Consider the following 22,790-nt stretch of genomic DNA (forward strand, 5'->3'; position numbering starts at 1 on the left):
CTGTGCCAGCATTTTCTGTGTGTGTGTGTGTGTGTGTGTGTCAGGGAGAGTGTCTTTTGCTTTTAGACTTAGTTCCTCCAGAGTTCAACGAAAAATACATGTGAAACTGCATCTGCGTCCTGCTTACAGACAAAACATCTGTATCCACGGCCACACGGTGCGTCTCCCACAGTAATAACACCTACTGTATAACTTATATGTTGATCAGCACGTCTGTGCCTCTGGCAGTTACTCCAACATTTGTGAGTAGCCTGTTTGGACCCCTAAAGTTACTCAAAAAGGGCTAGTTTGATGAAAGTATGGGAAATTTTACATGTATACAGTAAAATCAATCATACCTGCAGGAGTTGTCCCATACATGACATTACAATGGCAGTACGAAAAGGGGCTTGTGAAATAAACCCTCCGCTGTGAGCAGTTTAAAACATGGAAATGTTTTGGTTTTTTCCCTTCCAAAACAAGTTTTGCATGATAACATCTTGGCGTGGCACACGATGTGGGCAAGCACACCAGTTCCCGCCCATCAGCGGAGAGTTAATGTTGGCACGGGTTAACACGTTTGTCGTGAAGGCCTTCTGTGTCTCGGTGCTTGTTAATAAATGTTTTGTTATTACAGGTAAATGTGTAAAAAAAAAAAAAAGCTCCAGAAGAGAGGGCTAAAGGTTTTTATTTCGGGGCAGTGAGAAAATGTGTTGCCTTTGCCCCATCACGCCGTGAGAAAGTTCCTAACTCTGAGATACTTGCAGTGACTCTGCGAGTGCGTTTGTGCTGAAACAATATGAACGCTTCAGAACTAACTGCTTTTGGTACTGTGCAGCAGTTGAGTGATCGGTGTATGATACAGCGTTTTAAAGTCACAAGTATATTTGTGTTCTGTGGGGCAAAAAAAAACAATGATTACCATTAGATAAAAGTAAATGCAGCTATAAACCACTGGAGGGAATTTTGTAACACAGTGAAAGCGTGAAACAGAAACTATGCCTCGTATCAATTCTCCTTGTATCGACATTGCATTCACTTCCCGATAGTAATTATGATGATGATGTTCCCACCTCTAATCAGACTTCCCATCCAGCCACACGAACACCTCCCCCGTCTGTGAGAACGCCTCAAATCAGTGTCTCTTAAAAAAAACTAAATTTCAGTCATCAAGCTTGATTCTTTGGAAGCAGGCGTTGTCACCATGGCTCAGTTTTCGGAGATTCTGGACAGAATGCGGGGGATTTTGACCTTTGCCTCCCCAGCCGAGGTCCAAGCTCTGCTGGAAGGTTTGGTGGAGGAGCGAATCGTCTCAGAGGCGTACAGCAAGAGCTCGAGTCTGCATCGGCAGAAGGGGGGCTTTTCAACCGAATCGTCTCGCAGGGAAACGGCCAGTAAATTTGGATGGGACCACGTTGACGGGGAGTTGAGTTCTCAAGGAAAAACCATCCCCCGGCACCTCAACCGTGGACGGATCAGTAAGGTGAGGATGGGTGGATCGAAATCTGCTGTCGGAGGCCACGAGCTGGCAGAATCAACGCGTGTCTCATCAATGGGGGAATGGAACGGCACAAGGTCCAGGCCACAGATGAGCCCACAAGATGTTTACATAGACGGCCCAAAACAAATTCAAGAAATGAGGGAAGGGACAGCAAAGGAAAAACACTTCCTCAATGAAAGTGTATTCTCCGTACTAACAAAATCACACTACCACTGCAGTCTCAGATTCAATGATGAACTGGTAGAACTGCTGAGCAGTGCAGTACCAATGCAGAAGCCTGTATGTGATAATGAAAGGGTGAATAATAAGGGGAATTTGGAGAATGAGAAGGAGTGGTTAGAGCAGGTTGAGGAAGCAGCAAGGAGGATAGCTGTTCCTCTGTGGCAGCATTGGGACAGAGGGCGAGGGAAGCTGCTGCCTCTGGTTCCCTGGGTGACTGCTGGCTGTTCAACAGGTGACGACATGGTGTCGGACAGCAAAGCCCAGTGCTCTATGTTGGATGTGGAAGAGGAAATGGAGCTTGCTACCGCTTGTAGGACGCTTGATGCGTGCATCGGTAACTGTGTAGAGTCGGGGATCACAGACACAAGCTTCACGCACCATACAGAAGCAGCCAGTGATGAGGGGCTTGATTTCTCTACACTCGACACCGCTGCGATAATTGAGATGGGCATGGATTATTTTAGAATCCACGGAGCAGCAGGAAATGCCTCACCTGTTGAAGCCTGCACAGCAACGGAGACAAAGCACTCTGCCGACAAGCTGGAGGGCCTCCTGGATGTCTTCTGGTCACCTGACAGGACCTCAAACACAACTGAAGGCCTGCTTTGTTTGCCAGCAGACACACAGTGCAGGCCGCTTTCTGGTTTCTCAGAAAATGCTTTCACACGTCTTCTTTCATCCAGTGACGCTAACGACACTAAAAACCCTGCACAAGACAACACTTATTACTCAAACGCACATTACAGCCCAACAGAGGGGCTCACAGGTGACACCCAAGATGTTTCCAGGAGTGCGTGTAGTGCAGCAACATGCGGCGCCGACGGACTAACAGAAATCTTTGACAATGTGGATTCACGCCAGGGTAAGTTCCCTCATGATCTTCTGATTTCACAGATATATTCCATCAATCGATGTGTTGTTTAGTATGAAAGAAAGTGCAACTTTTAAAAAAAAAAAAAATAGAACTTAACGTAGCAAAAAGAAAAATGACTTTGGTTTATAATGAAAAATAAGAATTAGAGTATTTTCCTCCTTAAAATTATTTTTGTATGGGTCCCAACAATCTAGTATCCCTCTGGCTCAGGGTCTCTCTTTCTGTGCTTACTCTTTGACACTTTCATTTCTGTGAGCCCTTGTTTTCAGCAAACATCGGGACTTACGGGAACAAGGCTGAAGACTGCGTTACATGTCTCTGTGGGTGTAACCAGGCGACTAAAAGGCAGTTAGTTTGTCTTGGCAAAATCTCTGGGTGCTTTCCTTTTTTTTTTTCAGCACTCAAAAGTATGCCTTGTTTGTCATTTGATAAATGCCCTGTGGCAACAGTATGGCAAGCTTTCACTTTCATTTTGGGTCCCTCCCAGGGTGCGGTATGGCTGTGGATTCACCAAGCTGCTACACAGTTACCCAACCCCCCGTCAAACTTTTCCAAATCATAAAGTCTCTTCCAGAATATCTTCTCTATCCGCTGTGCAGCCTATGAATCACGGTGGACAAGAGGGTGCTCTTTTCCAAACTACATGGGCTAACAGGGGAGAAGTATTCAGTTAAAATTGTCACGGCCATATTTTAAGTAGTGCAGGTCTTCAGTGAACTAGTGGAGGAGAAACTTTGCAGCACAAAAGCTTCATCTTTATATTATTTAGATGGGTTGTTATTTAAGTTGTGTCGCACAGAGCATTGAACAGCCTTGGTGGAATTGGCTGTGAGAAGCTGCCATTGGTGTACATCAAACAAAGTTTTGGCAGTGCACCAGTACCAGTAATGTTTAGCTCTGTGAGGAATGCTGCAATATTACTCAGTAACAAAGGTGGACCCAAGTTTCGGGGTATGACCTGTCTGTTTTTTGTTTATATCAACTCATAAATGTTATATAGGCCAGCTTCAAAATCCTGGCTAGATCAACTGTTCCAGTGTGACTGCACACAGAAACAATTCTGTATTTTTGCCACAAACAAAAAGGAAAGGATGAGAATAATTGGGCTGATTAAAGGGGAATCCACTCTTCTTACAATGAATTAAACACGTAACAAAAGTGGCATGTGTTTGGGTGAGCCATTTACTGCAAACAGGTAAACAGGTAGAGCCGGTACTTTCCACTTAATAGATAAAATGCTTGTGCATTGTTCCTGTCTCCAGCTGAGCTTTTGTTTGTTTCCTTTTGAAGTCAAGTGTAACGTGAATCCAGTGTCATCAATCATTTATTTTCAACAGGATGTGTTGTGATCGACACTCCTGTTTCCAAAAGAGATCGGACATTGTGTGAATTGTGTTTTTAAAGGTTCCATTTGGTTGTCTTTTGTAAAAACCAATTGATTTCATTTTTTTTTTTTTATCACATGGCAGCAACACTTCAAAACATAGACGTTGAAAACGGTTGAACGTGCTCGCACTCTTATTTCACGCCACCGTTATTTACTGATGAACTTGCAATCCAAAAAGTTTGAGGGCAAGCCCATATTTTTACTTGGCACTGGACTAACAAACACCAGACGGAGCAATGAAAGATTTCAAATTTAAAGCCACAGAAATTCAACCTCACCCAGGGTATATTCACACAGATATTTCGGGACTGTTGTTAAAGGAGAACTGCGGTATTTTAAACATTAAGCCTCTTTTCTGAGTCGTCTGCAATGTTTGACATTTGACATTTTGTACTGGATGTTCGTTGATATTACTCCGCCACCACTAAGAAAATAGTGCGACCATGAACGAGCTGCCAAATAAAACACGACAGAAGCAACTTTTCGCAACGAAATTTGATATGGATTACCAGTGCACACCAGTAACCACTCCGGTGAGTTGATGATTTTGAAAACGGACGTTTATGGTGCTTTTACAGACCTTTTTGGACATGCACAAGACTTGCCATTCTGAAGCACTTTGAGAAGAATCAAAATTAGGCAAATACCGGAGACAGCAGTAAACATCAAAAAAGCTGTGAGGGGGGTTCTGAAACATTGCAGACGTCTCAGAAAAGAGGCTTAATGTTGAAAATACCGCAGTTCCCCTTTAAAAGGAAAGGGGATGCTACACAGTGATAAACATGGCCCTGTCACAACTTTTTTTGAGACATCTTGATGCCATCGAATTTTAAGATGAGTTAATACTTTTCATTACAAAGTGGGCAACTGTCTCACTTTCAACGTTTGAAATGCCTTCTATTCTCTAATATGAATCATTGTTGCTTTTAAAGAGCAAATCCTTGAAACATGTCCTAACCTCCCCAAGGCCCTTGCAGTGACTTGAGGACAGGAGAAGTGAAAGTTGTTAATTGTCCTCCACTCTTAGACTGGCAGTGTTGAATTAGTAACATTTGAGCTTCTTGTGAATGTGATCATAGACCTTCAATTGTTATTATTTCGGTTTTAACTTTAATTTCATTCTGTTTCAACAACAGGGGTCTTGTTCCGAAGTGAAAAAACTGGTTATTTGAATTGTAAATATATATTTTTCTTAAGAAAAAAAGGTGGGGGTAAGCCTAGTACACAAAACCGAAAGTGTATGTTTGATTTATATTAGTCTGGTATTGTTGACATTCTCATTTTCAAGCCATGCCTTCTCAACACTTGGCGTTTTGTGGCAAAGTGAAAGTAAAAACCCTTGAGTAGTATAAAGCAGGTTGCGCGCAGTGGATGACTATGAGTGGGTCATGTCAGGACAAGCTATATGCAGCGTTTGATGAGCTTTCCTGTGGCTGGAGTTTATCGCACAGTGAATATACAGCAGAGATTCCAGCGACCCCAGCATCTCTTCCAGAGAGAGTCGACAGGTAAATATTCTCCTCTTTCAACGGGGCTGGATGCGCGCGTTTATCTAAAGTGCGTGGCAAGAGTGGGGATTTTCCCCTTCCATCTACTTTTATTCACTGTATTTGAATTAGCTGCATGTTGATTTATTAAATCATGTACAGTAATAGGCCTACGTTTTAATCAAGCTTGCGTTATCAGAGCGTTTGCAGAAAGCAAACTTAAATTTCCAAAGATGCACTTTTTAGTAGGAAACTTTATATTACCTTGATAAGCGTCGCCGTTTGGTCATTTTAAGCCATTTTTGGGTGGATTTACACTAAATAAAAACTTGAAACAGTCGTTGTACAGTAAAGCGAACTCCATTACGCATGTGCTTCTCTCGTTAAGCCCACCACAATGCTTTGAAAAATTGCGGACGGAGGAATTTAATTAGTTGGCCTACTATTAGGGGAATTTGGTCAAGTATATCAAAGTAGGTTTGTTGATGATACAGTTGTCGGTAGCGTGTGTGGGCACATGTATGAGAGTGCGCACAAGTAACCAGATGCAAGGTATGAGTAATATTACTCATATTCACGGTCAGGATGAAGTTGCGTTTTTTCTTCCCTCGCAAGCTGTGGAGCATTGTTTGGGAGCGTTTGGTGATTGTTTCTACGGTTGAGGCTGTTTTGTGCCATTATTATGATTAGTTTCAATTCCTCTTACTTTTGCCCTCAGATTGTACAGTAAATACAAAATAAAGTTTCAGTGTAACAGGAAGCTGTACTGTTAATAGCGCAAGGGAAACATTTAAGATTTATAGTCACTCTATAAATCTTAAATGTTAGAGTCATTGACAAACCTTATCAGAAAGTTGAAAGTCCACAGTTGGGGAGTATGTGGCTCTTTTTGTTGATGTTTGTTTTTTTTGTTTTCCACTGCTGAAGAATTTCTGTATTTTCTGCTTTAATATGACCGAAAACATCATCAGATGTTCACATACGTTCTGAAAGCATATCAGAAACATATTTTAGTTGTTGTTAGGTTTTTTAAACTATGAATTTGCAGCTCATTTGAAGGGGAAATTGGGGGGATGATTTTTAGACGGATGCTTTTTTTTTAGTCAGATGACAACAAGGCGTGAGTGGGTGTGAACACAAGTTTGTGGGTGTGAATGAATTGAGTACTCAATACCCCATTTGTTAGCAGCTGCAGCTAGCCTGGCTGACGCGTCCACATCTCGATGAGATGGTGGTCTAGGAACTAGGTGTGCATTTTCTCGTATTTGAGGCGTGGTTTACGAATGCCTAGAGCCGTTTATTGGGCGCTACGAATGTCTATCAAATGGCGTCTGGTTCTTCCCATGCTGCTTTGCGCGCGATTCATAGCCAATTGTATCACTTATACCAGATGACGTATGTAGAGCGACAGAAATTCGACGAGGAAATGCATCCTTCTTGGCAATGAAATCTTTCAACGCCAAACGTTGCTCTTTTTTAAAAGCGGATGCTGAGGCTCAATAGTGCGCAACTTTCTGCAGAGTCAATTGCTACAGACCTCCAACCTTCATGTGGCCTTCAGATTAGCTCAAGAACAGTGCGCAGAGAGCTTCATGGAATGGGTTTCCATGGCCGAGCAGCTGCATCCAAGCCATACATCACCAAGTGCAATGCAAAGTGTCAGATGCAGCGGTGTAAAGCCCGCCGTTACTGGATTCTAGATAGGGCTGAACGATACCGACAAAATTTCATATCTCGATATTCATGCTAGATATCTCGATATCGATACGATATGACTACGGGTTTGGTGAAAACCAAGCATTCTTCAGAAAAATAAAAACATCATAAAACAAAAGAGTGCAGTTTTATTGATTAGAACTCACTGCCATCAACATTAACATAAAGTCACTCAATAATCAATAAATTAAAAAAATCTAACATTTTACTGTAGCTCTGCTTTGACAATAAATAACCTATGCAGCAGCTGGTGTAAGGTGAAACATTGAAAGTGCATTGAAGTGCAACAACACCTCGCTCTGGTCGACATCATCCTTTCTAAATCCAAAATACCTCCAAATAATGGAGAATGATTTATGTTTTGGCACAAAATTAGATTCTGCACTGCCACCGGCCGAATTGTCTTCCGCGCTCATGTCACTTTTCTTATGTTTCTTTCGTTTTGATTTCGCCGTGAATTCCCCGTGAATGTGTGTGGCTGTGTGCGTCTCAGTCTACTTCTCCCTCACTCCCACCCTCCTATGTTTGTCATTGGTTGGCTTCAGCTGTCGATCCACAGCAAGCGTGAAATAAGCTTTGTGGTTGGCTGGCGGTGGGGTGCATTCAAGTGCAATCTTAACTCATTGGCTGCCAGCCATTTTCAGTTCAGAGACACCCATACTGCCAAGTGTTTTTACAGTATTTTGACTGACACACAGAAAAGTGTGTCTTATGACTATGTACACTCCGAAATTACCAAACGAAAGAGTAGACTCTCTTCTTTCATCAGGAAAAAAAAGTTTGTTTCTACCATTTTCAGTCCTTTAGTAATAGACAGTAGAACATAGGTTGGTTTCACCAAAAACAGCTGTTTGACCCAAAAAACGGAGAAAACACGCTTTTTCTTTTTTTGTGCAAAGTGGCACTGCTGCCACCTTGCGGGTAATTTTGCCAGTATATTCTCTGTTTAGTGTTTACAAGCCTAAGATTTAGTGACAAACTCCGCTAGATTGTCCCCCAGCCCGCTCCGTTAAAAAACGCAATTGAACTCTATAGACGTCTTTGGCAGTCAGCGTTTTTTTTAAAATTGACGTCTATAGACGTCCATGGCACCGAAAGAGTTAAGCGCGGGGGAAATATATCGTTTATATCGTTGCTTTTTTGAAATTACTTTCTTGAATGTTCATATCTCGATATAGATAAGATAACGATATATCGTTCAGCCCTAATTCTAGAGCAGTGGAGACGCGTTCTCTGGAGTGACACATCACGCTTCTCCATCTGGCAATCTGATGGACAAGTATGAGTTTGGCGGTTGCCAGGGTAATGGTACTTGTCTTACTGCATTGTGCCAAATGTAAAGTTTGGTGGAGGGGGGATTATGGTGTGGCGTTGTTTTTCAGGAGCTGGGTTTGGCCCTTAGTTCCAGTGAAAGGAGATTTTGGACAATTTCATGCTTCCACCTTTGTGGAAACAGTTTGGGGATGGCTCCTTCCTGTTCCAACATGACTGCGCACCAGTGCACAAAGCAAGGTCCATAAAGATATGGATAAGCGAGTTTGGTGTGGAAGGACTTGACTGGCCCGATAGAAGACAGGTTCTATCGGGTTGAGGGCAGAGGGATGAATTAGAGCAGAGACTGTGAGCCAGGCCTTCTGGTCCAACATCAGTGTCTGACCTCAAAAATGCGCTTCTGGAAAAATGGTCAAAAATTCTAAAAAATTCAATCCTAAACCTTGTGGAAAGCTTGCCCAGAAGAATTGAAGCTGTTATAGCTGCAAAGGGTGGGCCGACGTCATATTAAACCCTACGGATTAAGAATGGGATGTCATGCCTGTAAAGGCAGGTGAGCATAATACTTTTGGCAATGTAGTGTAAGTGACCAAATTAATGATTTTGTCTGATTTGTTCGAGTGAGTTTTAGTTATCTACTTCTAGGGCTTACAACCTTTCAAACATCGCTCTACGACAGGGTGTGCAGTGTGTCTGTAAGGGGATGAGGCACCTTGAGGCACCTTAATGAACGATGATGGGGTGTGTCGTTTAACCCACGAAGATCCAGTTTGACCCCTAAAATACCATTTGACATGGTTTTGTTGACTGGAGCAATGCAGAATCCCCTAATCATGGATGGTTCTTTCTCATTGCTTTGCGTCAATGACATGGGTAGATTCTCCCCTCTTATCATAAAGTCAGCTACTCTTTGAGTCTTCCTGCCCACAACCTAACTGCCTCAGATCAGCGCCCAGTTTAGGTTTTTATTTGTTTACAAGATAATGACCCATCAAGACAAGCATCTCAGTAGCTACCCTGTGCAAGAATGTTGTCTGCTCTACGTTCCAAGTTTCTGTGCACTTTGACTGTGACCATATAAAAGGCAGGGATGTGTTTTGGCGAAGCAAGGGTTCACCTGAAAACCACCATGAGTGGCAAAGCTTAAGATATGCCTGAGGTCGGGCGAAAAGCATAGAAAACCAGTGCATGGGTTACCTTTTAGTTTTTTCTCTTAAACTTTCACACCAGTAACCTTGAGAAGCATTACTATACTTGCATTTGATGTTGGACAGTCAGATGGCTCCCTTTTAAGACAATTCTACACCCAGATTGAAGGACAGCCCAGGACTTAAAAAAGCTCTTCTTTGCATGTCCATGTAAATGTGAATTTGGATAGCAAATGTAGATCATACTAAGCCTGTCTGTATGAGTCATTGGTTAAAGATTAAGAATCAAACATCCATCAAACACAAATTTGGAGATGAAATTGAAAAGTTCCCTACAGGAAGTGCAACAATTTTGGCACAGGATTTATCTTTTCACACATGCCTCAGGGTTTCAACAATGAGATCTCTTTTCCTCCTCACATACTTTCTGCATCCTCCACCTATCCATTTCCCAACCTATTTTTCTCGGAGGTTTCCAATTGCTGCTTTCCCTTAAATTCTTCTTAGCACTTCATTCATCATCTAAAACAGCCTCCATTAGTACAAGTTAGGTGGATAATCTCAAAAGTTTTACGGTAAAGCGCAGAGTTCTTTTTATTTTTTATGGGGTTTGTTTGCACTAGTGGTCTGTGCTAGAAAGTTGCTTGACAGGAAATGTGTACGTGTATGTGTGTTAGTTTGTGTGTGGGGGGTGCATGCAGCAAATAACCCAAGGACTCGAACCTGGGGATTCCCACACTGAGGAGCTTCAGTCAATGTGTATGGGACATCTACTCAACAAGCTAAACTAACCGACACCCTGTAAAGCACAGAATTGTCCCGATATAAAGCATAACAGAGCAATAAACAGGTCTTTACTGAGGGGGGAACATTTTATAAAGTGAGCCTAGGATAGGAACATAGAGATCAGATAAATCTGAATTGTTAGCAGGTATGTGATACATATAGATATATTCTAGTAAATACAAGCCCTTCTGTGCAGTATGTCAGCTAGAAAGAAAGCCAAAAAGATAGACTCGTACGGTGCAGTGTTTGTTAGCAGAACTAATTTGCTGTGGTGGTCTGTGTCATTCAGTGAAAGGAAGCCTCACATTTAAAGGTTCCCCTCTTTATTGTTGATAACACAGACTTTACAAATGTGGACTACGTTTGACCCCTTTTCATCCTTCAAGTTTAAGAGAGCAAAAACAACAGCATATAGGAATGACTTCATATAGGAGTTATTCAACGTGAGGACATGAGCAAAGCCTGATCACAAAGAATACCACCACGGGAATGACAGTGTCACATCATCCTCTAAGCTGATGATATCCGTACATTCCTTGATGCCGCCACTCTTTTATTAATCAGTACTCACCTTTCTTGTTCTCTTTTTCTATTTTTATGTTATTAGATGCCAAAATGCAAGAAGCAAACCAAGACCCCTTAATCCTTTTTGACTTTAATCTGCCAGGTAAGCACTGCTACATCTTTTCAAAGCTTCCCGAACGTTTCTCTATATAGTAAAGAAAAAACTAATCAGCTGTTGAGTTTGGATAAAAGAGCTCCACTTAGCATTTTGTCCTACATTAAATAAATAAATAAACAAATGAATAGATAAGAAGAAGAAAAAAAATTAAAAAGACTCATCACATTGAAGTATACAATTTCAACCTAAAACGGGTTCTTTTTGCGGAGTCATAACTTTTATCGGATAGGTTGAGCCCATGGGAAGAGATTGTCCTGCAGAAAAACAACACCTTGGGAAATGTGTTCAAGCAGAACTCAAATGTGGATTTGCGTTTAAAAAAAAAAAAAAAGTATGAACAAATGTGGTATCTGGTGTTGAAGCAACCAACAAAATGGCATCCCAGTTGAACGTTGACATTCTGGAAAACGATGTATTTTAGCCCGAACCAAGTTTTCTTTACTGCCTAAACCTAGCTTATCTTAACCAAGCAGTTGTGAAGCTTCAACAATGTGAGACTGAAATAAGAGAAGGAACTGTTAGATCATAGTATCATTGATTATATATACAATACGCTTTTGTTATGTAGATCTAATCGTTTGTTAAAGTAAAAACTTCAAAATTATGTTTTCTGGAAACTCATAAAAGTCAGATTTCAGTGTACAAACTAAAAGGTTTCTATAATAATCTATTCTATATTCAAGTATTATTATTATATATCATTATTAGACTGACAACTTGTTGGATACGAGCTAGACTCCTGTGAGAAGGTGGAGTAAGAGGACCTCCTCCTTCTGCTTTGCTCTCTCAGGCCAGATGCTGTTAATACAAATAGCTAGAAGAATAAAAAAAACAAAAAACAAAGATAACAACTCATAATATACTACAATCTAGAAAATGCAAGACACTTTAATATAGCAGTAAGATATAAAAAAGAATACAAAATATATCAAAGCAATGATCAATCTAACATGTTCAAGACATAAATAACGTATCCTGGAGCACTCCAGTCAGGGGCTGTGTCAGTTGAGCACATTTCATTTTCGCTTGTGTTGTTTTTGCTGTTTGGTCTTCTCTTGATCTTTCAGACCCAGTTGTGTGGTTGGAGGTTATGCCATAATTCGCTTAGAATATATTTTGCGTCGGTTTAGATTTTATCACTCCTGTATGACTACATATATGCAGTTGTGGTCCGAAGTTTACGCACACTCATCGTGGGAGCAGAATTTGTTGCACAAGTTTGAAATTATTTAGAAGCATCTCTAGTCCACACAGGGTCAAAATGATACACACAGTCATAAATATATATATGCATCCCATCAAATATTTGGTTCGATGTCCTTTAGCAAGTTTTACCTGCACACTTACACGTTAATGTTTTAACACATGGTGCTTATTCTTTGCTTTACAGCCCTCTTTAAAAGGGAAATAAAACATTGTGATAGAAATTAAGAGTATCCCATGTTTCTGGGCACCGCTACACTGTGGAATGGAACACAGCCACAGAAAAATATATTCAGGCCCAATGAATTCACATTACTTGCAAGAAAATAGGAAAACGGACTGTTGGAAATGTCTTGTCTGATGAATATTATCGCATCTGTTTCAGAGGATCTATCTGAATACTTGGATGATGATTTCATTGGTAAGTTGCAACTAAATGTCTGGAAAATGTTGACTGTGTACATAAAAACATGATAAATAACACACATGATGAACATATGTGAGTTGACTTACAGTTGCAAACTCACACAAAATCTAAAGTCAGTGTTTTTTTAACTTACCTTTTTTTTGCATTCGCTCACCTAGATCCAACTGTGTTCCTTGATCCTCGCGGATTTAATTGCATGGATGAACCCAAGCGCCACAGTGAGAGTCTCTCCTTGTTATTTTGCTGCCCACGTAACAAATGAAGGATAAAAAGTTTCCTTAATTACATTTACATTTAGATTTCTAGATAATGTAATCATTTCATGATAATGTTACTGATCTATTAATCTGGTCTTTAACACTTCAACAAGGAAGTAAGCCTGTACTCATGAAAGACAAGTCTTTTTTGTTTTGTTTTGTTTTATTTCTTTCTGTTTCAGGTGACATTTTTTCACTGTGTATCACTTCCTTTCTTTTTGTCTTAAGGATGTCTAGAAAAAGCTCACTTAATGGCCATGCTTCTCAGATCACTACTGAAATGCATAACAATTTCTAGTTACTGTATCTGCCAGCTGCTTTTTTAAAAAATTTTTTACTTCCTCTATCCATTCCCCTCAGGTGGCATTTCCATGGCAATAGAGGTCCCCTGTGCACCCAGCCACCGTAAGCAGAGGCGGAAGAGCAAACCAACAGGCCCAACAAAAAACAGGAAGAAAAGTGGTAAATAACCAGTCGCGTAAAACTTAATTTTAGGTTTGCAGCCCAAAAATACTGCATGCTTGATCGTATAGTACCCGCTTGCTTAAAAAGTCAATTTGTCCTGTTCAGTTCCTCGGTCTCAACGGTGCACTGACGAGAACGCCAGAGCAGCGAAAAGGCCGAGAAGAGCAGGTTAGAAATCCAAACTGTTTCCCCATGATTTTCTATCTCACTGTTCAAATGTTTGATTCCCCTGTTGACTATCAAGTTATAATGTTTCATAGCCATTTTTATCTCTTTATCGTCATTTATGACATTCCAGAGTCCAGATTCATGTACTAACAGAGTCTGTGCAACATAGGGAGTGTTTAATCGGAGCAAATAAATGGCACGATTATCAAGATATTGCAAGTGTGGATTTGTCTTGACCTTATTGTATAATTATAGTATAATATAATTATATTATTATTATTAAATTATAATTTAAAGCAGCCATTGGGTTCTACTTTTGCCAATATGTGCCAGTATGACCCTTTGACAGACTTTGGCCTCAGTTGTCACAATGATGCTCAGGCCAATTATAGAGCCTCCATCAGTGTTGACTTTATTGTTTGAATGTTGGAATCTGTTGGAATCAATTATCGTGAATGGAAACAAATGGCTGCTCGATTCACCCGAATCCTAGTTGAGGAGCTGAAACTCTTAAATCCAGCTGTATGATCCCTGAGACAACAATTTTCAGTCAGCCATAGGAAAATCCTTTTTGATGTGAAGTATGAGGTTTAAACAATGAGTTTATGGACACGTTTGTGACTTTCCATATGAGTCTGGCTAAGAAGTATGTTTGAATGTTGGCTCTTTGATTCTTGCAGTTCGTTCAAAAACCCAAGAGGCCGACGTTGAGCCAGCCCAAGGTAAGTTTCTGTGACTGATCATTTAAAACTGATTCCACTCTCTAGAGAACATGGATTTCAGCAAACAGAAATGCGACACCAGAATATCAACGAAATAGCTACAACACTGCACAATTAAAAAATATATATTATGACAAAAAACAACGTTATTTCATATTCAATCTTAATGTTATGAATTAAACCAACTATAACAACCAAGCTCTATGCACACTAGAGTTTACATTATTACTTTATTATTTTACAGAGCAGGCATTTCACACGATGTTACAATATGTTGGAGTTGAGGGTGAAAGGCACTCTGGTCGTTCGTGTTTACTGTGTTCCTTCAATGGTTTAAATGCCAAGAGGCCAAGAAACAGGAAGTAACATTTCTAAAGATGTCATCTGTCACATTGATAAATTAAAAGAAGAACTCCACCTTCACTTAACTTCCTCTATGTTTGTTTAAAAAAAATAGGTGTTTGTATGATGAAAACTTGTTGACATTTGCTTTCATAGCTGTATGTCTAACTTTATATCTGCCCGCAGTTGATAACTCAACAGAATGATCAGAGAAGCTGAAAGTTAGATGCTTTGCTTAGGACAGTCGCACGTAGGCTGAAATGTCGTCATGTGTTTTTATATCACTGCATCTGCAACTGGAACATTGTTGATTTCAGTTCCTTGTTTCCTTAAAGAAATGTTCAGATCTGTACTGTGTGCTTATTTACCCCCATTCTTTTCTCTGATTTCTTTCAAGTTAACAAAACCTGATTGCAGGAAATGATAGGGATGATTCATCTGGTTGTCTTGCAGGGACTGAAGCGGGATCGGCGCCAATGCCAAAAGAGATTATGACGGGCCTCTCCACCACTCCACCAAGAATCCTTCATGTTTTTCCCTCCCAGTCGATGTCTCCCATTCCCATTCAGTTCATCACGATCCCAGACACATCACGGTATCAGGTGGTGCAGCTGTCTTCTTCTCCTCCTCTACTCAGGCTTCCACTACCCAACACGGCTACCACACCGACATACATAATAGGTGAGTTCATACACAAAGCTAATCCTGGAAGGCCAAAGTAAAAAGTTATTTTTGTACAATATTTGCTTAAATGGAGCTGTAGTTGGATCCACTTAATAGAATTTTACCTATGAGATTATAAGATAAGTTAGGGTGAGCACCATCCCTGCTCATGGAACTTTTTGTTTGACTGCTCCTTTAAGGGAAAATGTCGACATTTAAATAAAGTTGCTCAGGGCAACACGAGACATCGAAACCAAATTTTCTTAGGCCTCAATCCTTTGATTGATTTTCTATGCAGGTCTGATTTCAGGAAATGAACATTAATTAATGTTAATTTAATTTAAGACTACATCTTAGGCTTCATTCACATTATACCTGTTCTCACCTTTTGGATTAATTTCACATGTTTCGGTCCATTTGTTTTATATTTGGCTGGAGGTTATTTTGTTCTATTGTATAGTGTAATTATTTACTGTCTATATACAGTACCTTCAATATATACTTTAACCCTTTTTCTATTATAGTTCCTTCTGCCTCACCACCCTGCAAACAACAAGTTCCCCCTCTCTCCCCTGGTGAGTACAGAGCCCCTGTGAATGTGTGTATGAGCCAGTGTCTACTTTATGTGCATGTATGCACAGATGTCCCTCTGGTTGTGTGACGCCATTTTTTTTCTCTTGCGTTTGTAGTGGATGGTGCAGTAGCGCCAGTTCTGATGAGTTCATCCCCGCCAGGTTCTCTATCAGACACGGCCAGCAAAGCCATGTCTCCCCCTTGTGCCTCACCTCTTTCCCCCAGCAATGGTGAGCATCACTATCTTTGCCATTCCTTTCGTCTTTGTGGGGACTTTTGGGCTTACTGGCATATGAAAAATACAATTTGTCATGTTTCAGAGACGTCCCCGTGGAAGGATCCACCCCAGTCGCCCATTGTTCTCGATATTCCACGTAAGTCACCTGCTTTCAAGGCTCTCTTCTGTTGTTACATCCACAATTTCCTCAAAATACAGCTCCCGTTTTGTGGAGGAGTAGATTTACATTCAATCGTGTTTGTCTTGTAGAGGGCGTAAGGGACCACATTCAGGAGGCCAAAGCACACATGTGTCGAACCTGTCAGGATATGGAGGCAGGACTGAGCCTGAACTCTCATTACGTAGATGTTCGAGTGAGCCAGAGAGAGCTTGCTCGCTCAGGGAAAAACACAAACAAATGTCTGGACAAGGAATTGGTCATCACTGGAGATACAGATCGGCAGAAAAGCTCACTGGGACTTGGTCAAGTAAGAGTCTTACTTTCTAAGAGTCATCATTTCGAGTTATACGACTTCAGGAAAGCCGAGTTTCAAACAATATACAAATGTGAAACTGCAGCGGATATACTGATTTGTTCACGTCAGTGAAAACATTATTTAATGTAATTGTATGTTAATCCTTTTCCCCTCAGATCTTTGAAAGGACAAATGGAGATAAGTCTAAAAACTACATTTTGCTGCTTGGCAACGCTGGCATGGGAAAAACCACTCTCATCAAGAAGCTGTGTCTCGACTGGTCCAAAGACTGCATTCCGCAGTTTGACTTTGTCTTCCTATTAGATGGGAAAGGACTCCCTTTAACAGAGCCCGTCTATAGCCTTCAGACGCTCCTCCTCAGGCTCTCCTCCTTTGCCCCCTCCTGTATGGACCCTGAAGCAGTATACAATCAAATCCTAGCTGCTCCTAAACGTGTGCTTATCATTTTCGATGGGTTTGACGAGTTGCGGCACTACGAAACTCTACTCCAGACTCAGGAAAAAGAATTGGCAACGTCCTTGCAGAAAGACAGTAAGGCGCAGAGCTTCACAGTAAGGCAGTTGTACTCTGCCATCCTCCAGAGGGTCCTACTTCCAGGCTGCACTCTTCTACTCTCCGGCCGGCCGAGGGGCGCTGCCAGCCAGTTACTCCGGCGTGTAGACAGCCTTTTAGAGGTGTGTGGCTTCACCCCATCAAATGTAGAGACATACTTGTCTCAGTACTTCACTGATCCTGCGCTCAGAGCATCTGCTCAGGACTGTTTAAAAAGCAGCAGCTTCTTCCATCTCCTCTGCTGGATCCCTGGACTGTGCCGATTGGTGTGTATGGTTTTAGAGCAATCCAAAAATTCTGAGGTTCTACCAAGAACTTTAACTGGGCTCTGTCACCGAGTGCTTTGTCTGAAAATGGAAAAAGACAGAATGTCGCACGGCGAAGGTCAGACGCAAGTATCTCAGCAGTCTGTACAAGAAACGGAAAGCTCAGACTGTTCTCAAGCTAGGCGTCCTCAGAAAAATCATCTGACAAAGTCCAGATCACTGGTGTGCACTCCATCTCGCACCCGAACAACAAGGAGGGCAAAGGAGAAACAGGTAGACAAAGAGGACGAGGAGAATGTTGGCCAGGAAGCAGGAACAGCCGAGACCAGAGAGCTGCTGTCACAGCTGGGCTCTCTGGCCTGGGAGGGAGTCAAAAGCAACTCCTCCACCCTTCCTGCCGGACGAGGCATATCTGCCAAACTCGAGGCGTTCGGTGTCAGGACGGGGCTCCTCCTCTCTCATAACCTGAGGACGAGACCTGCGGTCTCAAGAGGAGAGAGGGAGGGGGGAGACCAAAATAAGATGGAAGAAGGAGAGATAAAGGAAAATGGCAGAGACACTGACTGTGGTGACCACGTCCTGTTGTGGGCCAACCCTTTCCTTCAGAGTTACGTGGCTGCTGTCCATTTGTCTTTGTCAAGGTAAACATAAACTGTTTCTGCATTCATGAGAAAATAGTTAGGATACAGTCCCTAACTGAAAGGTTAAGTAAAATGTGGCTGACAAACCTTGATTCAGAGCTCTCCTTTTCAGGTGGCATGATATTTGGTCTTTCTGGTGTGTTAGAGTGAAAAAGAATCCATCCTTTCACTTCCAGTTTTACTTCTGCTTTTTCCTCACCCACCCTCACTTTTCCATTTCCCCAGGACTGTGTCAGATCGCTCCTTTCTCCAGCACCTCCCTTTCCAGACCAGTGCAAAAGTCCGTCGGCGACCTCAAGGGGAGGAGCTTGTGCTCACTCAGCGATTTGCAGTCAGCCTCCTTTTCCACAAGAGGACAGAACTGCAGAGGCTCCATTCATACACAGAGACAGTTTTCAGAGATATGGTGGCCAACAAGCAGGCTTTAGTAACAAAACACTTGGAAAGTTTGTCCTTTGGCGACTTGAGCCCCGCACAGATCCTGGAGGCATGCCACTGCGTCCACGAGGCAAGTTTTACACATGAAGAGAGAGGCAGAGACTCTGGCAGCACACAACTGTTGACCCATCTGGCAGTAAATCTTCCAGAATCCCTGACGTTTCACGGAGTTCCACTCAGCCCTCCAGATGTGTTCACTGTGCAGAACGCTCTCAAGCGGGCTGGAGCTGAAGGCAGAACTTTCTGTTTGGATCTGGAAGACACCGGGGTACGGATCTGTGGACTCAGAGCTCTGGTGGGCCTCGACAACATCAAAACATACAGGTAATAAGCTGTTTTAATATCAACTGAGTTTGCTTAGCCACTTCCTCAAAGTGTCCAATAAAAGTCAATCCTCTAAGGACAGGCCTGAAGACCTAACCAGCACAAAGACCTAACCAGTTCAAAGACCTAACCAGTACAAAGACCTAACCAGCACAAAAACCTAACCAGCACAAAAACCTAACCAGCACAAAGACCTAACCAGTTCAAAGACCTAACCAGCACAAAGACCCAACCAGCACAAAGATCTAACCAGTACAAAGACCTAACCAGTACAAAAACCTAACCAGTACAAAAACCTAACCAGCACGAAGACCTAACCAGTACAAAGACCTAACCAGTACAAAGACCTAACCAGCACGAAGACCTAACCAGTACAAAGACTAACCAGTACAAAAACCTAACCAGTACAAAGACCTAACCAGCACAAAGACTAACCAGTACAAAAACCTAACCAGTACAAAGACCTAACCAGTACAAAAACCTAACCAGTACAAAGACCTAACCAGCACGAAGACCTAACCAGTACAAAGACCTAACCAGTACAAAGACCTAACCAGTACAAAAACCTAACCAGTACAAAGACCTAACCAGCACAAAGACTAACCATTACAAAGACCTAACCAGTACAAAAACCTAACCAGCACGAAGACCTAACCAGCACAAAGACCTAACCAGTACAAAGACCTAACCAGCACAAAGACTAACCATTACAAAAACCTAACCAGTACAAAAACCTAACCAGCACAAAGACCTAACCAGCACAAAGACTAACCATTACAAAAACCTAACCAGTACAAAAACCTAACCAGCACAAAGACCTAACCAGTACAAAGACCTAACCAGCACAAAGAAATTCTGTTGAATTTACCATTGCGAGTATTAGTACAGCATTTAAAGGGTAGTGGGGTAAACTGTGTGCTTATTTCTACTTACATAATGTTAGTTGCCATTATTAGCTCGTCCAACTAAGTAGCTCACTGACTTGCTCACTTACTTACAAATTAGCTCACCTAATTTGCTTATATTTGAAAAGACAAGAGAAAATTGACACCGCTGTACAAGAGGAATGCGCTCTATGTCTTTGTTGTGGATCAAGAGTTTGGGAAGGATACTTGTGTTGTGCCTAGAGCGCAAAACAGACTTATACGAAAAGCCTTCTTGGTATTTTCGTCTACATCGCTGCACAAACCATTGATGCCAATGTCGGACCCTCTGAGACCGAGCCTTTGTGTATGCTTTAGGGCCTGCATTGCTGATGTCATCACCTTGTGGGGGCAGCTGGAGCAAAGCGGTGAAGAGGAGCTCCTTCAAGAAGCGGTGTCCAAGTTCAAGATCCACCCTCTGAAAGCCACACAGGTGTGTCACATCGAGCACCTGGAAAAGCTGGTCAACACCCATTTGCACAAGAGGCTATTGGACAGGTAAGACAACACACACAGGGGCACACAGATACTGTATATTTAGCTACACTTTGCAGCACACAACGGTTCTCCGTTTGGTCACTGAAATGTGAGTTATGCTCAACTGCAGCTCCGGCAAATTTGATTCCATCCTGGCCGAGGGAGTACCAGCAGTCAAAGAGCTACACAAGCTGGAATTTGAGTGAGTAGCTCTGCCATTTGCTATTAGAATGTAATGGGAGGAGGATGACTGTAATGATGACATTGCCTTTCCCAATAGGCTTGGTCCAGAAAATGGTCCCCTGGCTCTTCCTAAGCTATGGGACCTCCTCCCAGGGCTGCAAAATCTACAGCACTTAGAGTAAGTGTACACAGCTTCATTTCCTGTTTTCTCTTTGTGTTTATGAGATGCGCGTCTAAGTATCTAACAGTGTCTTTCCTGCTCTTTCTTCAGTCTAGAGAAGAGTAAGATAGGGGACAAAGGTGCAGAGAAACTGGCGACTGCATTGGTCTCGCTCCACTCTCTTGAGATACTAAAGTGAGTCCATGTTGACTCGCCCTGTTTTTGTCTGTCTGGGGAGACAAAAAGGCTGACCATTTTGGTTTGATTTTTTTCTATGTGATAAACTAAAGAAGTGTTTTAACTCCCCCCCCCCCCCCTCCTCAGTCTGTCACAGAATTGCATCGGAGACCAGGGAGTAAAGAAACTGGCACTTACGCTAAAGGATCTGCCCAAACTTCACTGTTTAAGGTAAATTATGTCTTCTAATGCAAACATATGCCAACACAACACCTATAAATTGCACCCCTCTTGAGAGCCACAGTTTCACTTCCCTTTCTGTCCTCTCCAGTCTTTACAGCAATGTGATTTCTGATGAAGGGGCAGAGAGTTTAGCAGCTGTTCTCCCACACATGGCTTCTCTCGCAGACCTTGAGTAAGTTGTTCTGACAGCCAACGTCCTCGTATAGAATTCTGTTTGTATTCCAACCGCATGTACACTGTGAAAGTACAGGAACCACACGGATGTGATGATAGTAGCTATTGAAGTCAAATGTTTACAGTTGATTTATTGGTCTGTTGTTCCAGATATGCAGGATTTGGGCACCATCTTTGGGCACTAAAATCCCATCTGATAGAGTTGTTTTTTTTCTTCCTTGTGCTCGACAGTGTGAAGTATAACAAGCTGTCAGACGTTGGTGCGCAGAGCTTGGGAGCCAGTTTGAGAAACTGTAAAAAAATGAAGACTTTGAGGTGAGCGCCCTGATCTCGTAACGTTATCAGAAGTTTTTATCCTAATCTTCTCTTTCTTAACCTGCTTTTGTCTCCTCTCATCACAGGATGTGGAATCAGTGTATTCCATACGGAGTTTTCGAGCGACTTCAGCAGCAGGACAGCCGCATCCTTTGGCATTAGAATGACAAGGCGGCGAACATGCCGTCGCATGTATCATGCATGGGGAACACTACGCAATAGCTTTCCTGCAAAGTGTGTGCTTACGAGAAAGTGACATGAACAAAGAGAGAGAGATAGATTGCTCTACAAGAATGAAATTGCTGCTCTATTCCTCAGGTGATCTTGTCAGATTCTGTCTAAGATCCCGCCATACTTCCACACAGCACTGCCTGTGTGCATGGCTGTATAATGCTATGTTACAAACTAAACCAGCAACTTTGCACTATTTTTTTGTTTTTTGTATATATTACATGAAAGGTGTTGTGTGCTGTCTTTTTTTGTTTTGTCCATCTCATTTTTCTTTTTACATAAAGTATTTTTGTTTGTATATCGTGTGGCTTTGAATCGTGGACTGCTTATTGTCTGGCACTTTCATATAAAATGGTGTCTGCTGTCGCCACCAAATGTTTGTCATCCAATAGGTTTTTCTACACTAATTTCGCTGGTTTATTTTAAACTCACCCCTTTCACTTCCTTCCCTGCATGTTTCGTTTCCCCATTTTGATGGTAAGTGGCTTTCCAGAGTATTTGTCTGTCTGTAGGGCTGCGAGCTTTAATTTCCTATCTTTGACACAAATGATCTTTTTTGTCGGCACTATTTTTGTATATGTGAATTTGTTTCTTGCCAAGCTCCATACACTTTACTCTTCCTGCACCAGCAGACAGTTAAAGTGCAACACATATAACCATTAGGTAGTGTTATTTGTCAGTCACAGACATCTTACAAAGTACATGTCCAGCATACTTTGAAGTATCTGACAAATGGGCTCTAACGTGCACCGATGCGTTGTGTTCCACCATGGCTGCTCCTGTGTAGTCCTCTAGTCCCCTCTTGTGGGTAAAATGGTACACGACCCCAACACGGCACTGGTAAACATTTCGAGATGACTCCGCGAAAGGTGGCATTCACCCAGGATTTATTAAATAAATGTCGAAAAATGCAAGTTTTTCACAATCCATGGTGAATTGGAGCATGTGCATTTGTGGAGGAATAGGGTATTACAGGCTGTACATTGATGATGAGTATTAAGAGTTGATCAGACCCCGATGAGCACTGTGTGATGTCATGCCTGGGAAATGGTACAGTCCTGTACCTGCAACTAATCTGGGATTTTAAACCCCATTTCC

At 42.0% G+C, this 22,790-nt stretch overlaps 1 protein-coding gene across 2 annotated transcripts; it reads left to right on the plus strand.

Annotated features, from left to right (window-relative positions):
• Positions 1–1,195: 1,195 nt before the first annotated feature.
• On the plus strand, positions 1,196–21,990 carry ciita (class II, major histocompatibility complex, transactivator). Of its 2 annotated transcripts, none has more exons than XM_075454992.1 (22): positions 1,196–2,564; positions 10,980–11,039; positions 12,643–12,678; positions 12,843–12,902; positions 13,302–13,403; positions 13,512–13,574; positions 14,255–14,296; positions 15,092–15,319; positions 15,826–15,876; positions 15,991–16,104; positions 16,195–16,248; positions 16,362–16,579; positions 16,744–18,047; positions 18,273–18,809; positions 20,051–20,230; positions 20,340–20,411; positions 20,490–20,570; positions 20,664–20,747; positions 20,877–20,960; positions 21,061–21,144; positions 21,378–21,461; positions 21,548–21,990. In XM_075454992.1, exons 1-22 carry the CDS (start codon positions 1,214–1,216, stop codon positions 21,621–21,623), a joined length of 4,965 nt encoding a protein of 1,654 aa, XP_075311107.1. In that variant the 5' UTR covers positions 1,196–1,213; the 3' UTR covers positions 21,624–21,990. The 2 variants fall into 2 exon arrangements, with proteins under 2 accessions (XP_075311107.1, XP_075311108.1); XM_075454993.1 differs by lacking the exon at positions 1,196–2,564 and adding an exon at positions 5,315–5,471.
• The last annotated feature ends 800 nt before the right edge of the window (positions 21,991–22,790 follow it).

This window comes from Odontesthes bonariensis, chromosome 21, assembly GCF_027942865.1.
Source record: "Odontesthes bonariensis isolate fOdoBon6 chromosome 21, fOdoBon6.hap1, whole genome shotgun sequence".
Taxonomy (NCBI): Eukaryota; Metazoa; Chordata; class Actinopteri; order Atheriniformes; family Atherinopsidae; genus Odontesthes; species Odontesthes bonariensis.

What these genes read in the sequence shown, in the direction of transcription:
- ciita (XM_075454992.1), top strand. Translation starts at nt 1,214, where the DNA reads ATGCGGGGGATTTTGACCTTTGCCTCCCCAGCCGAGGTCCAAGCTCTG. An exon ending in CAATGTGGATTCACGCCAGG is followed by an intron (nt 2,565 to 10,979) that starts GTAAGTTCCCTC and finishes TTATGTTATTAG; the next exon opens with ATGCCAAAATGCAAGAAGCA. An exon ending in AAAAAACAGGAAGAAAAGTG is followed by an intron (nt 13,404 to 13,511) that starts GTAAATAACCAG and finishes TGTCCTGTTCAG; the next exon opens with TTCCTCGGTCTCAACGGTGC.